Source organism: Scyliorhinus canicula, chromosome 16 (assembly GCF_902713615.1).
Source record: "Scyliorhinus canicula chromosome 16, sScyCan1.1, whole genome shotgun sequence".
Lineage (NCBI taxonomy): Eukaryota > Metazoa > Chordata > Chondrichthyes > Carcharhiniformes > Scyliorhinidae > Scyliorhinus > Scyliorhinus canicula.
The window spans coordinates 49,548,521-49,563,266 of record NC_052161.1 but is presented as its reverse complement, the minus strand read 5'-3'; the positions used below and the strand labels follow the sequence as shown (position 1 = coordinate 49,563,266).

Genomic DNA, 14,746 nt, shown 5'->3' with positions numbered 1-14,746 from the left:
CCTTAAGATCCCAACTTTCTTTTATATTGGAAGTAAATGGACAATTTTAAAGCCCAACTGTTTACAACATAACATTCTCAACACTACTCTGGTGCTTTGAAAACTCACCATATATTCACCGTCAGCGCACAAGCTGCAGCCATTGTTTCCAACATTATACCTTGCACCATCTTTACAGTAAAACAATCTGGGCCCACTATAATCAGTAACAATCAAACCACCCTGGCTTGTTGTCAGGCAGACTTTGGATTTAGCCACATGGCCACCTTCAATTTATCGTGTATTAAAGGCACAGGCTGGGATTTTGTGCTCCCATTTGCATTAGACATGAATGGCGATGGGTGTGCACCTCACCTTGGAGCATCACAGTCCTGCAGAGGAGAGATGGTACTGGCAAGGGCGAATCACCGAAGGGCCTTAGGCTAAGGGGGTAGAACGGCGAAGAGGTGAGGGGATGAACCGGCAAAGAAGGGAGGGGTGAGAGTGGTGAACCCGAAAAGAAGTGAGGGGGTGAAGCGAGGGGAATGAACATGCAAAGGAGCGAGGAGTCAGGGTAGTGAACCGGTGAAAGGCGAGGGGGTGAACCAGATAAGGTGTGAGGGGGGTGTGAACCTGTCAAAGGGCTCAAGGTTAGAGGGGTGAACTAGCGAAGGGGTGACGAATGAGGGCATTGTGAACTGGTGAGGAGGTGAGGGTGGTAAACCAGCGAAAGGCTTCAGGCTGATAGGGGTGAACCGACAGAACGATTACTGACAGAGGGGGCAGCAGCAGTGGAGGTACCGACAGACGGTGGCTTCCGGCAGCAGCAGAGAGGTGCAGAAGAGCAGGGTGGGAGTGGCAGAGAGAGGCAGTGCTGGGGTGGGGCATTTCTGACAAAGGGGAGGGGCCAGTGGCAGAAACACCAGTGCCAGAAGGGGCCAATGCGCTGGGCCACGATGCTAAAAGCACCTGGGCTGGAGGGGCAATGGAGCTGGGGCAAAGGGGCAAAGCTCTTGTGGCCAGAAGAGGTGGGCCCAGTAGAATGAGAGACTCAGCACCAGAGGAGAAGAGAGCCATGTGTTAAACTGACTCTCCCTAAGGCTGCATTCTTCTGCTGCTGGGCCTCTTGCCTGTTTGAAGGAGCCTGGCACTGGGAAAGGAAGCCGGGACTAGTGCGTTGGATGAGAGGCCAGTCATCACAGGCTGAAGGGATCACTCATATGTGGCTGGGGTGTTGCCTGTGGGATAATTACTGACAAGGTCTAGTCTAATGGTGGCACCGGTCAGCAATGAACAATCCTTTGCAGCTGATATTGTTCAGCTACAAGTCAAGTGACATTCCCTCAATCTGACAGCTAAGCCAATTATGCCCACTAACGCACTGATGTGTGGGTGCCACAGATTGCTGCTCAGCATTTAACTCTTGGCGCACTGACTGCTCTGGTTTTGTGACTGCTATGGTTTCCCTGCATCTCTGGCTGAATGGACAAGCACATATAAACAATTTGACAGTGAGCAAGTTCACATAGACTAAGTATGGTGCTCCAATCCATCCTATGTGTGTGCTGGTGCATCTTTACAGGTGCTCTCCCATTGCCCAGGTTCCATGCAAGGTCTTGGGGTGAAACTTGGAACAAATGCCTGTGCCTTTACCCGACAGCTCAGGATACTGCTCGCTGGTTGCTGCTGTGAACACTCAGTCAGATTAAGAGGAGACAGAGTGGTGGGGGATCATGTCCATTCTGGGAGCTGATGAAACACAGTTCCACAATGTGGTGGCCAATAAATTAGTCACTGGTTCTCAAGGCGCAACGACCAAAGGTGTTTGGGCAAAGGATGAAACCTTGGAGGTAGAAACAACCCATGAATTCTCTCTGACCTTTTTTAATAATAATAATCTTTATTGTTACAAGTAGGCTTACAACACTGCAATGAGGTTACTGTGAAAAGTCCCTAATCGCCAGATTCCAGCGCCTGTTTGGCTACACAGAGGGAGACTACAGAATGTCGAATTCACCTAACAGCACGTCTTTCGGGACTTGTGGGAGGAAAACAGAGTACCTGGAGAAAACCCATGCAGACACAGGGAGAACGTGCAAACTCCGCACAGACAGTGACCCAAGCCGGGAATCAAACCTGGGACCCTGGAGCTGTTGAGCAACAGGGGTAACCACTGTGCTACCGTGCCTCCCACTGTTAGTTTGAGTGATTAGTGTGAGGGAGAGATAGAGCCTCAGGAACTGGCCATCATTCTCTTGGTGCATTGAGAGGAGAGCAGATGACATTGGGGGTGCCTGGCTCTCCTGTGGCAGGAGCAGAATCCTGAGGAGGAAGGCATGCAGGTCCTGCTCCGATGGCACAGGAGACACCTCAGAGAATGGTGGCTCAGAGGTGCCTTCCACAGCCCAGGGTGTACAGACAATGGCTAACCTTCATGCAAATGAGTTAGAACTAGTGTCAGCAAAAACTTCACCTGACCAGGGACAGAGTAGCTCACTAATACAACCTTCTGTAGGAGGCACCACAGTCACTTGGAGGGCATCCACTGTCTTTGGCTTTGAAAATCACAGTCACCCTGAACCTTTAAATAACTGGCTCCTTTCAGGGCTCCATAGATGACATTTACAGCATCTCACTCGTCTCTGATCATAATTGTATCAAGAAGACAGACTCACTCTTCGCAAGGGCACACATCTACATCAACTTCGGCTGGGATCAGGTTAGCCAGTGTGCAAGAACCATGGGTTTCGCCCAGATTGCATGTATTGCACAGGTGCAGAGTGCCATCGGCTGTCGCTATCCAATCCCTGTTTCATCAAGGAGTACAGTTCATCAACCACAAGGGCTTCCATAGGCCAGCTGGTCTGCGGAAAGTGCGTCCTCCAGATGTGTGCTAGCCTCCTGGGGAAGTGAAAATGACACCTACATCCTGAGCCACTCTCAGATCTTCACCATTTTTGAGGGGGTCACAATAGCTACAGAGCTGGCTCCTTGAGGAGGTGGAGTGGAGTGGAGATCTCAGAGCTGTGTGGAGATCAGAGAGTGCAGCTGAGACCAGATACAACAAGCTCATGATGGTTCTTACACTTTGGTGGAGTAGACCATCAGGATGCTGCAAATGCAGTTCCTGTGCCTGGTCAGGACAGGCGGAGGCTTGCAGTACTGTCCACAGAGGGCATCATGCATCATGCTCATCTGCCACACTCTTCATAACCTGGCACTTCAACAGGGGCAGGAATTGCTCGAGGAGGAGATGGAGGAGCAGCACGTTTCCTCAGATGAGGAGAACATCAAGGTGGATGTTGAAGAGGAGGTATTGGAGGGTGAGGATGTTGGCGTGAGGCAGTGGGGATAGCCAGCTGGGGCAGATGAGTTCTGGACGCAGTCATTGCTGCCATATTCCTGCTGCCGATAATTAGGGCCACTCAATACATTCCATCATCCTCTTGTCCTTTTTTTTGAATAAATTTTAATTCTCCAATTCATTTTTTGTTGCAATTAAGGGGCAATTTTGTGTAGCTAATCCATCTAACCTGCACATCTTTCGGTTGTGGGAGTGAGACCCATGCAATCATGGGGAGGGTGTGCAAACTCCATTGGAACAGTGACCTGAGGCTGGGATCAAACCCGGCTCCATGAGGCAGCAGTGCTAACATTACTCTCCCACCTGACTGCCGGCAGACACAACCTCAATAATAAGCCTTGTGTCATGGGAAGGGCGCGGTGCTCATATATCCAGCATTGCAGGAGGATGTTGACACCTTGAAGTGGGGAGAGAGCATTGATCCTCAAAGAACTACTGTTAATATCTGACTCCTGTCAGGTTGAAGGCAGCTCGCTTACTCTCATGACCAGGGTCATATGCTGGTGATGTCATGCAGTTTTGTCTCTCTTGATCTCGGCTCTGCCTTTATGCTTGAGGGTCAGTTTCACCGGAAGCTGAGGCTAACTTCTTATTGGGCCAAACAGCGGAGCAACATGTGCAGAGAGCACACATTGACAATGATTGGATTCAGTGATGGAAGCCCTAAATATGGCGGGGGTCGTCCTCATTCCCAATGAGAAACAGGCATTCCTGATATGTTCTATCACAGTGATGGAGCGCCGCCAATGTGATGGCAATTTTCCAAATGGCACATGGAGGAAGATCTGGGCTGAGCACTCAGCATTTCTGTGGAACAGGAATTCAGTTTTCTTGCCGAGACTACAAGACGTCACCTCATTAGAACAAGGAGCCAGAGAAAGAATGCAATAAGTGAGTGTTTATTTACAGAGGTGAACACTATCCACAGGTAGCAAACACCCGTGCCCATGCTGTGCATCTAGACCTACTTAACCTTTTGGAGCCTGCGGCTATGTTTTGGTGTATCCCCAGGATCCACAGCAGAGGTGGAGGCTGTCTGCTATGCCCTGTTGCCTGCGATGACCTTGGTGGACATTCTCTGGATGGCCAAGATCTGAAGGGCCCTGGTCTGCTTTCAGGGTTCTGCTGTGTAGCAGTGCCACCCTCCTCGGCCTGTGGAGTTGGAGCTGAAGCGTTCACAGGAAGAGGGGATTTGGAAGGGCTGGACACTTCCACAGTCACGTGCCGGGCAGTATACCAGCTTCTCTTCCGCCCTCTGGGTGCTCGAGGGCCCCTGGCTTCCTCCCTGGGATAGAAAAGCAGCTGGAGTAAGCTGTCCTCTGGAATTGTCATTCATGGATGCCCACAATGCCTACCATGGACATCTTGCATCATGGAATGCATGTAATTCTGGTTGAGGAGGGAAAGAGTTGGGGACATTGGGGGGGGGGGGGGGGGGAGGAGAATGGTTATGGTGGGGTTGGCGGGGGAGGGGAATGATAGAAGGCAGAGGGGAGACTGAGAGTGGAGAAGCTGGGGTTCAACATGGAACACTAGAGTACAGGGTGCAATTGATTGCACATACAGAATGGAATGGATGGGAATGTAACTTTGAATGGAAGGGGGTGCCCACAGACTCTGGAATAGGAGGGGGCAGTTTGTGTTAGTTTGGCACAAGAGGAACGGGTTGCACAGAGACTCATGGAGTGAGGCAGAGGGAGTTGGTGTTTTGATCTTCCTGAGTGAACGAGAGAGCTCACTGAAAGACAGCCATTGTCACTGGTCTTGGGTATTTCCGGTGATCATCGAGGCGGGTGCTGGTGCTCATGAGTGTGAGAGTTCGTGAGTAGGTGGGGGGAGGGAAAGGCTGGCTCTAGTGACCATAAGAGCTGGGGGTGGCATTTCATTCAACATAAATAGCCAACTTATCTTGTCAACCCTGGTCGACTCACAGACTTACAGTCCTGCTGAAATTATCCAATGAAGGCTCTCAAGCCAAGTCCCCCCCAAACGTTATCCCAGGAAATACAGGGCAAAAGAATTCTCTTCAGGGACAGTCAAAATAAGGGATATTCCCTTCAAACACTTTTCCATGCTAATGCATTCATATGCATTATCCATACCTCCTCTTCCTTGTTTCCTTTTTTTAAAAATTAGAGTACCCAATTCATTTTTTTCCAATTAAGGGGCAATTTAGCATGGTCAATCCACCTAGCTTGCACATTTTTGGGTTGTGGGGGCGAAAGCCACGTAAACATGGGGAGCACGTGCAAACTCCACACGGACAGTGACCCAGAGCTGGGATCGAACCTGGGACCTCAGCGCCGTGAGGCCGCAGTGCTAACTCACTGCGCCACCGTGCTGCCCCTCTTCCTTGTTTCCTGAGCCTAGCTTCAACTGTGACTGTCACCTCCTAGCTCATTAAGTGCTCATTGCGCTTTTCATCATTGAACAGTCAATGGTTGTATCAAAATACTTACTATCCGTTGTGCAGAAAAATAACCACTGTGCCCCACATTTCATGTTCAAGTTTCATACAGGATTGCAAAGCTAAACTTTACATTTAACCTCATTAAAAACCATCTGAATTCCCTTGTTCATTCAAGCAATTTGGAAAAATCCATTTGAACACTATCCTGCTCCAGAGCATTTGTTACGTGGCAGAAACATTTGATAAGTTCAGTAACTCAACATAAAACGGGAACTAGAATGGGCCTGATCTCTTAGACTCAATATTATATCAAATGGGAAGCTTTGTCCACTGTATCATCATGAAATCACTGTGCCTTCGACTTAAAGTAACTTATTCACTTGTTTTTACAATTGCCAGGCTGTGATATTCGACCAAGTATTCTGTATCATTTGTTAGCCCATTCATGTTGCAGTTTGGTTCAGGACTGTTTTATCAAATTATATGTTGTTAAAATAATGTTATATTAAAATATGTTTATATTAGTCCTGAGATGCACATACAAGAATTCTACGAAAACAGAAAGAGCAATATGAAATTTTGAATTAAAGGTAGGGCAAATTGATCAGTGCAGCTCGAAAGAGGTGCTTCTCATTTTAGCCATTTCTCTACATTAACCTTGATGGCCATCTGCATGCCATCCTGGGGGAATTCAACAACAGCTCTGAATTCAATGGATCCCTCTCCACCTGACTTTCCATGTCAGAAATCACTGCCCTCTTGAACATTGCATTGGCCACCTCCTTGAAGCACCGATGTGCAGCTGGCTAAGAAATCCCACACATTTCCCCAGTGGTTCCATGGAAAGAGCTGGAGACATGGAAGACAAGAGTCACAGTGATTTCCAGAGCCACTGATGTAGGCTCTCTACCAGATTCCATGAGCCTTGTGTATGTGTGCTGCCTGCATCTCACAAAATGCAGTTGAACCTATATCATGATCACTATGTCATTTTCAGGGGCTCTGAAATATCCCCTCAAAAATGTAACAGCCAGGCAGGTAGATGCTGATGTTTGTAAGCCCACAAGTACAACACCTTCTCTTGAACAGGAGAATTCCAATAAGATCCAAGAATGAATCAAGTATGACTCAGCTGAGGCCCATGGGTGTACTTTAAATGCTGTACTCATTTCCAATCTCCGTAAACTCCCCATTCTGTGACTACAACAGTAATAGACTGGAAGACATGGACAGAGTAGTGAAATGAAAATTGCTTATTGTCACAAGTAGGCTTCAAATGAAATTACTGTGAAAAGCCCCTAGTCACCACATTCCGGCGCCTGTTCGGGGAGGCTGGTACAGGAATTGAACCGTGCTGCTGGCCTGCCTTGATCTGCTTCCAAAGCCAGCGATTTAGCCCTATGCTAAACCAGCCCCTAATGAGGTGAACAGGGATATAGCAGACAACATCTAATGCAAAATCATTACCTTTTGGCAGCAAGAATGAGGAGGAATGACAATAATTGGATGCTGCAATTTAAAAAGCTGTGCAGGAATGTAGAGGCCTGGGGTATAGATACACAAATTGTTGAAGGCTATTAAACCGCAACAGAGAATCCTTGGTTTCATAAATTGTGGCATAAAGTACAAAAACAAGCAAGATAGACTACATATAAAGCTGGTTAGGTCACAACTGGAGCCTTGTGACTAATTCTGACCACAGCATGTCAAGAAATATGTCAAAATCTTGCAGAGAGAAAGTTAAAGGGAGATTTTGTGCATGTATTCAAACTCCTGGGAGGTTTTGGAGAGAAAATGAGGAGGATCTGTTTCTAGTGGCAGGAGGGGCGGGCAATCAAAGGACATAGGCAGCAGTGAAAAAATATTTATGGAGCATGATGCTTTTGTGATCCAGAATACACTGACTGAATTCATGTTGGAAAGAGGTTCAGTTGCAATTTCTATAAAGATCAGTACATGAAGGAAAACATTTTCTAATGTTACGGAGAAAGAGGAGGGAAATGTGACTAATTGAATAGCTCATTCAAAGAGGCATCACATGCACTATGAGCCAAAAGCTCTACTTTTCTGCTGTAAGATTCTCCTGATTCCTTCATTCCACTATTTACAGTAGAGATTCCAGCCAACCTGACCCCTTGTACCACTTGCTGATCTTCCCAGGTTCAAAAGCCTCATCAATCCTCTTTAACCACGCTTGGCTGAATCTGATCTAATGCATTTTCTTTTTTTTATTGATGAGTAAACATTTGTACCCTGATGAATGATTTAAGATATATATTGTATGATTTTAAAAGTTTAAGAACAATACTCCCTTTCATCTGTGTACCCATACAGAAAAGGCCATAGGAGTGAAAAGTGTGAAAAGATACAGAGCAACTTTCTCAACCCCGGGAAGTCCCAACATGCTTTACAACAAGAAGTCTTACAACACCAGGTTAAAATCCAACAGGTTTGTTTGAAACACGAGCTTTCGGAGCACTGCTCCTTCCTCAGGTGAATGAAGAGGTATTCTTCATTCATAGGTATCATTCACCTGAGGAAGGAGCAGTGCTCCAAAAGCTCGTGTTTCAAACAAACCTGTTGGACTTTAACTTGGTGTTGTAAGACTTCTTACTGTGCTCACCCCAGTCCAACACTGCTGCAATGAACGAAATGCAACAGCTAGTGTGTGCATAGCAAGCGAATTCCCCAAAAACTGCAAACAGATGACAACCAGATTGTGTCTTTTTGTAACATTGGCCAGGATTCAATCAAAAGACGGAACCTCCAAATGCGCAGCACTCCCGTGGTGCATCAGTGCTGATTTATGTACTCCTGCTGTGGGGTGAAATTTGAACCCATAATCTTAGACACAACTGTGCCAGTAACTGGGCCACAGTGAACTCAACCTTTCAAATACACACCTTTAAATATTATGGTTATAAGCCCTGGACAGCAGTTTGATATTTCCCAAAAGAATGGCATGATAGTTTATTTATACCTCATTCAAGATGGACCTTATGCGGTTGACAAAAACAAGATGATGTAATGTCACCTATTTGGGAAACGGTAATACCAAAAGTACAGTAAAAAGACAATATTCCTGCACTCCCAGCAAAAACGGCTAAAATCTTACACTGCCAATGATTCCAGTCATACTGCCAGCTGTGTGTTAGTGGAGCTAGAGATGCCTCTCTTATGAAGTTTCCATGCACATAGGGTGCACTCACCTACTACCCACAATGTGGCTTCCATCTTAATGTTAAAAGAAAGTTGCCAGGACAACTGGTTCTCCCTGACATGAAAATGAACTGGCTTAATAATATTTCTTAGCGCCACAAGTAGGCTTACATTAATACTGCAATGGTGACACTGTGAAAATTCCCAAGTCGCCACATTCCAGTGCCTGTTTGGTGACACCGAGGGAGAATTCAGAATGTCCAAATTACCTAACAGCACGTATTTTGGGACTTGTGGGAAGAAACCGGAGAAAACCCATGCAGACACTTTTTTTAAAAAATAAATGTTTTTATTGGGTTTTTGAACACATAAAAACATAAGAACTAGGATCAGGAGTAGGCCATCTGGCCCCTCGAGCCTGCTCCGCCATTCAATGAGATCATGGCTGATCATTTGTGAACTCAGCTCCACTTTCCGGCCCGAATACCATAACCCTTAATCCCTTTATTCTTCAAAAAACTATCTATCTTGATCTTAAACACATTTAATGAAGGAACCTCAACTGCTTCACTGGACAAGGAATTCCATAGATTCATAACCCTTTGGGTGAAGAAGGTCCTCCTAAACTCAGTCCTAAATCTACTTCCCCTTATTTTGAGGCTATGCCCCCTAGTTCTGCTTTCACCCACCAGTGGAAACAACCTGCCAGCATCTATCCTATCTATTCCCTTCATAATTTTCTATGTTTCTATAAGATCCCCCCGCATCCTTCTAAATTCCAACGAGTACAGTCCCAGTCTACTGAACCTCTCCTCGTAATCCAACCCCTTCAGCTCTGGGATTAACCTAGTGAATCTCCTCTGCACACCTTCCAGTGCCAGTACATCCTTTCTCAGGTAAGGAGACCAAAACTGAACACAATACTCCAGGTGTGTCCTCACTAACACCTTATACAATTGCAGCATAACCTGCCTAGTCTTGAACTCCATCCCTCTACCAATTAAGGACAAAACTCCATTTGCCTTCTTAATCATCTGTTGCACCTATAAACCAACTTTTTGCGACTCCTGCACTAACACACCCAGGCCTCTCTGCACAGCAGCATGTTTTAATATTTTATCATTGAAATAATAATCCCTTTTGCTGTTATTCCTACCAAAATGGATAACCTCACATTTGACAACATTGTATTCCATCTGCCAGACCTTAGCCCATTCACTTAACCTATCCAAATCCTTCTGCAGACTTCAGGTATCCTCTGCACGTTTTGCTTTACCACTCATCTTAGTGTTGTCTGCAAACTTGGACACATTGCACTTGGTCCCCAACTCCAAATCATCTATGTAAATTGTGAACAATTGTGGGCCCCACACTGAACCCTGAGAGACACCACTAGCTACTGATTGCCAACAAGAGAAACACCCATTAATCCCCACTCTTTGCTTTCTATTAATTAACCAATCCTCTATTATGCTACTACTTTACCCTTAACGCCATGTTATCTTATCTTATCTTATGCAACAACCTTTTGTGTGGCACCTTGTCAAAAGCTTTCTGGAAATCCAGATATACCACATCCATTGGCTCCCCGTTATCTACCGCACTGGTAATGTCCTCAAAAAACTCCACTAAATTAGTTAGGCAGGACCTGCCCTTTATAAACCCATGCTGCGTCTGCCCAATGGGACAATTTCCATCCAGATGCCTCGCTATTTCTTCCTTTATGATAGATTTCAACATCTTCCCTACCACCAAAGTTAAGCTAATTGGCCTATAATTATCCGCTTTCTACCTACCTCCTTTTTTAAACAGTGGTGTCACGTTTGCTGATTTCCAATCCGCCGGGACCACCCCAGAGTCTAGTGAATTTTGGTAAATTATCACTAGTGCATTTGCAATTTCCCAGTCCATCTCTTTTAGCACTCTGTGATGCATTCCATCAGGGCCAGGAGACTTGTCGACCTTTAGCCCCATTAGCTTGCCCATCTCTACCTCCTTAGTGATAGCAATCATCTCAAGGTCCTCACCTGTCATAGCCTCATTTCCATCAGTCACTGGCTTGTTATTTGTGTCTTCCACTGTGAAGACCGACCCAAAAAACCTGCTCAGTTCCTCAGCCCTTTCCCCATCTCCCATTATTAAATCTCCCTTCTCATCCTCTAAAGGACCAATATTTACCTTAGCCACTCTTTTTTGTTTTATATATTTGTAGAAACTTTTACTATCTGTTTTTATATTCTGAGCAAGTATATTTACCATTATGTACACAGAATAAGAAATACATATGTATATACACATATATAGAAGAGACGAGCACACCCAAACATACCAAAAAAAGTAATAATAAAAAATAAAATAGAATAACTGGTAGGGTATTTTGCACCAGCTCAACTGCAGCAACTCTGTACAACTGGCAAAATTATTTACAACACGTAGGTAAGCAACTGTTTGTGGGGTGGAGGGAGCGGGGGGGGGGGGGGGGGGGGGGGTGGCGGTATGGAGACTGGGGAGGTAAATATGCATTTGGGTGCCGGAGAAACAATTACAGTGGGCAAGACTCGAATGGGTTTGGTGTTGATGTTGTCACTTGCTTCTCCCGGACGGATCTCACTACCATTGTCGTCTCATGCTCACCTCCGCTTCAGCAGTTCCTCCCGTCTTTCGCCTGTATTCTCCTTGTTCTCTGTTCCTGGAGATGCCAAGCTTGTTATCGTATCCCGTGCCCTCCTTCCGACTGTCATTTCCCTTCCTCCCCCCTCACCTCTCTGGTTCTCCTCTCTTGTTCCCTGTCCCTTCCCTCTCCCCCTCCCTCTCTCCTGTGGTCCGCCTTTCTTTCCTCTTTGGTTTAGCTGCCCCCCCCCCCCCCCACCTCCCCTACTGGTCTATCTCTCGCTCTCACGATTTGGCTACTTTCCACTGATTCTTGGCTACCTGGCTATTCTTCTGCGTATTCGTTGGCCACAAACAGGTTCCAGAACAATTGGGTGAATGGCTCCCACGTTCTGTGGAAGCCGTCGTCTGACCCTCGGATTGTGAATTTGATTTTCTCCATTTGCAGAGATTCCGAGAGGTTGGACAGCCAGTCTGCAGCTCTGGGTGGTGCTGCTGACCGCCAGCCAAACAGGATTCTACACCGGGCGATCAGAGAGGCAAAGTCAAGGGCGTCCGCCCTCCTCCCCAGGAATAGATCTGGCTGGTCTGAAACCCCGAAGACCGCCACTTTCGGCCATGACTCCACCCTCACCCCCACCACTTAGGACATGGCCTCGAAGAAGGCTGTCCAATACTCCACAAGTCTGGGGCAAGACCAGAACATGTGGGCGTGGTTGGCTGGGCCTCCTTGGCACCGTTCACATCTATCCTCCACCTCCGGGAAGAACCTACTCATATGTGTTCTTGTTAAGTGGGCTCTATGTATCACTTTTAGCTGCGTCAGGCTGAGCCTTGCGCACGTAGAGCTGGTATTGACCCTGTGCAGTGCTTTGCTCCAGAGTCCCCACCCTATCTCAATCCCCAGGTCCTCCTCCCATTTCTTTCTTGTTGCATCCAGTATGATGTCGGCGCTCTCTACCAGTCAGTCATACATGTCGCTTTAGTTTCCTTTATCTAGTATGCTTGCGTCCAGTAACTCTTCCAGTAATATCTGGCATGGCAGTTTTGGGTACGTCCTTGTCTCCTTTCGTAGGAAGTTTTTGAGTTGTTGATACCTTAGCTCGTTCCCCCTGGCTAGCTGGAATTTCTCTGTCAGTTCGTCCAGTGTTGTGATCCTGCCCTCCGTGTATAGGTCCCTGCCACCCCCCCCGGATTTTGTAGGATCTTCTTTGGGATCCGAGCATTCTTCCCCGCCTCCCCCCATACGAACGCCATGATTAATTTGTCCACTGCTTTGAAAAAAGCCTTGGGGATGTAGATCGGGATGGCTCTGAATAGGAAGTGGTACCTGGGCAGTACATTCATTTTGATCATCTGGATTCTCCCCGCAGGGAGAGTGGAAGTATGTTCCATCTTTGCAGGTCCTTTTTTACTCCCTCCATCAGACTGGTGAGGTTCCATTTGTGGATCCCTTTCCAGTCATGGTCTATTTGTATCCCCAGGTAGCAGAATTTGTGTTGGGCCTGTTTAAACAGCAGTCCGGTCAGTGCTGTCATTTCAATGTGTGTGTGTGTGGGGGAGGGTGGGTTGTAATAATTCTGCGAAACAGCCACTCCTAGGACTAAACGTAAAGTCTCGGTTCCTCTCCGACTCACCGCGAAACTTTTGCTCGTGTCCAACGCACGGGGCAGTCTGGATTTTAAAACCAGCGAGAAATGGAATCAAATAAATGATGCTGCTGTGTTCAATCCAGCATTTTCCGTTTCCATTTCAGATTTCCAGCCTCCTCAGTAAAATAAAAACATGATTTCCAGCCAGAGATGGATGTGATTTGATCCAAGATGGTGCGTTTCAGTTTGAGTCTTGCCTCCCGTTTTGATTTCAAATGTTTCAAAGTGTGATGCAGTACAAGCTCACTTCGCTGGAGCCCTGAATGGAAATCACACATCCTGTTGTAGGGGAGGAACCGTCTCTTTCTCTCTCTCACACACACACACACAGAGGCAGATTCAGCTCAGCAAAGAGCCAAGAGGACCCTGCATGACCCCCCCTCTCCAGCCTGCTTCAAGTGGGATTGAGGGCTGTGAGTGTGAGAGCAGATTGCCTATTGCACTGGGCTATTCCCCACACACACACACACACACTGGCTATTCCTGACTCTGCGGACAGTAACTGCAGTCAAAAGCAACTTCACTTTTCATCTCCTCAAGCTGAGAGTATCAGCACACACTGTGCCAAGAGTGTGGGAATGTCTCACTTTGCCCTACCTCCTCTAGCTGCCTGCACCACTTGGGGTAATATTTTGGGGGCAAATGCTAATCAAAAACAAAGTGAGATCCCGCCGAGCCGGTGACAAACTTCTGAAAGCCGAGCGACTTACCGAAAAAAGTTACCGCGAAACCTTCCAAGACGCACGCCCAGGCTCCCAGCACGAAGTAGCCGTACAGGTTGGTGATGAAGCTGAGGCTGCCGCCGATGAGGGACACCAGGAAATCGGCCAGGCACAGGTTGAGGAGGATGTAGTTGAGGGGCTGCCTCAGCTGCTTGTACCTGTAGGTGACCAGCAGCACCAGGAAGTTTTCGCAAAGTGACAGGAGGGTGACCAGGAACATCAGGGTCGCCAGCAGCTTGAAGTTCCAGGGCTCGATGGTGAGCAGGGGGCCGGCGAATGGGTCTGGAGCCCGGGTCGCCACCCGGGTCGCCTCCGTGGACAGGGTTTCGTTGACAGTCCTTGTCCACGAGGAATTCATCCTTCACACACACACACACACACACACAAGGCAGGCAACCCCAGCAATACACATGCACCAATCTCTCACTCTGCTCCCTGGCTGCAATACCCTGCCACCCTGAGCTGTCAATGACACTATCAGACATCTGACAAAAGGGAGGGGAGGGAGGGAGGGGGCAGCAACCCTGGAATACCGACACCAGCCCCACTTTCCAATAGGCAGCAACACTCCTGCAAAAAAGGCTCCTCCCAAGGTTCAAACTCAACCTCAACTCTCCCTCCTTGTGCTGCTCAAACTTTACTCCCAAGTACCCAATCCACGAGCCAGCGAGGAACAAAATCGGTGGCAAATCGATGGAAGGCGAGGTGCATCAGCCGAAGCAGGTCACCAGGCAGAGAAGGTCCTGCCCATCTCGCACCTTTCAGATTATTCATCGATTTCACTTTGCCCCAGCACCTCCCATTGCAGCTGGCGATGACTGAGAGTTGGTTAAACGGTGCTGCCTGTCCC

At 47.4% G+C, this 14,746-nt stretch overlaps 1 protein-coding gene across 1 annotated transcript in view; it reads right to left on the bottom strand.

Annotated features, from left to right (window-relative positions):
* valopa (vertebrate ancient long opsin a) overlaps positions 1–14,336 on the bottom strand; it is a 50,603-nt gene extending 36,267 nt beyond the window's left edge. The window contains exon 1 of the mRNA XM_038773595.1: positions 13,885–14,336. Coding sequence (XP_038629523.1) covers positions 13,885–14,254 — 370 coding nt within the window. The 5' untranslated portion in view covers positions 14,255–14,336. The remainder of the gene's footprint in view (positions 1–13,884) is intronic.
* Between the last annotated feature and the right edge of the window lie 410 nt (positions 14,337–14,746).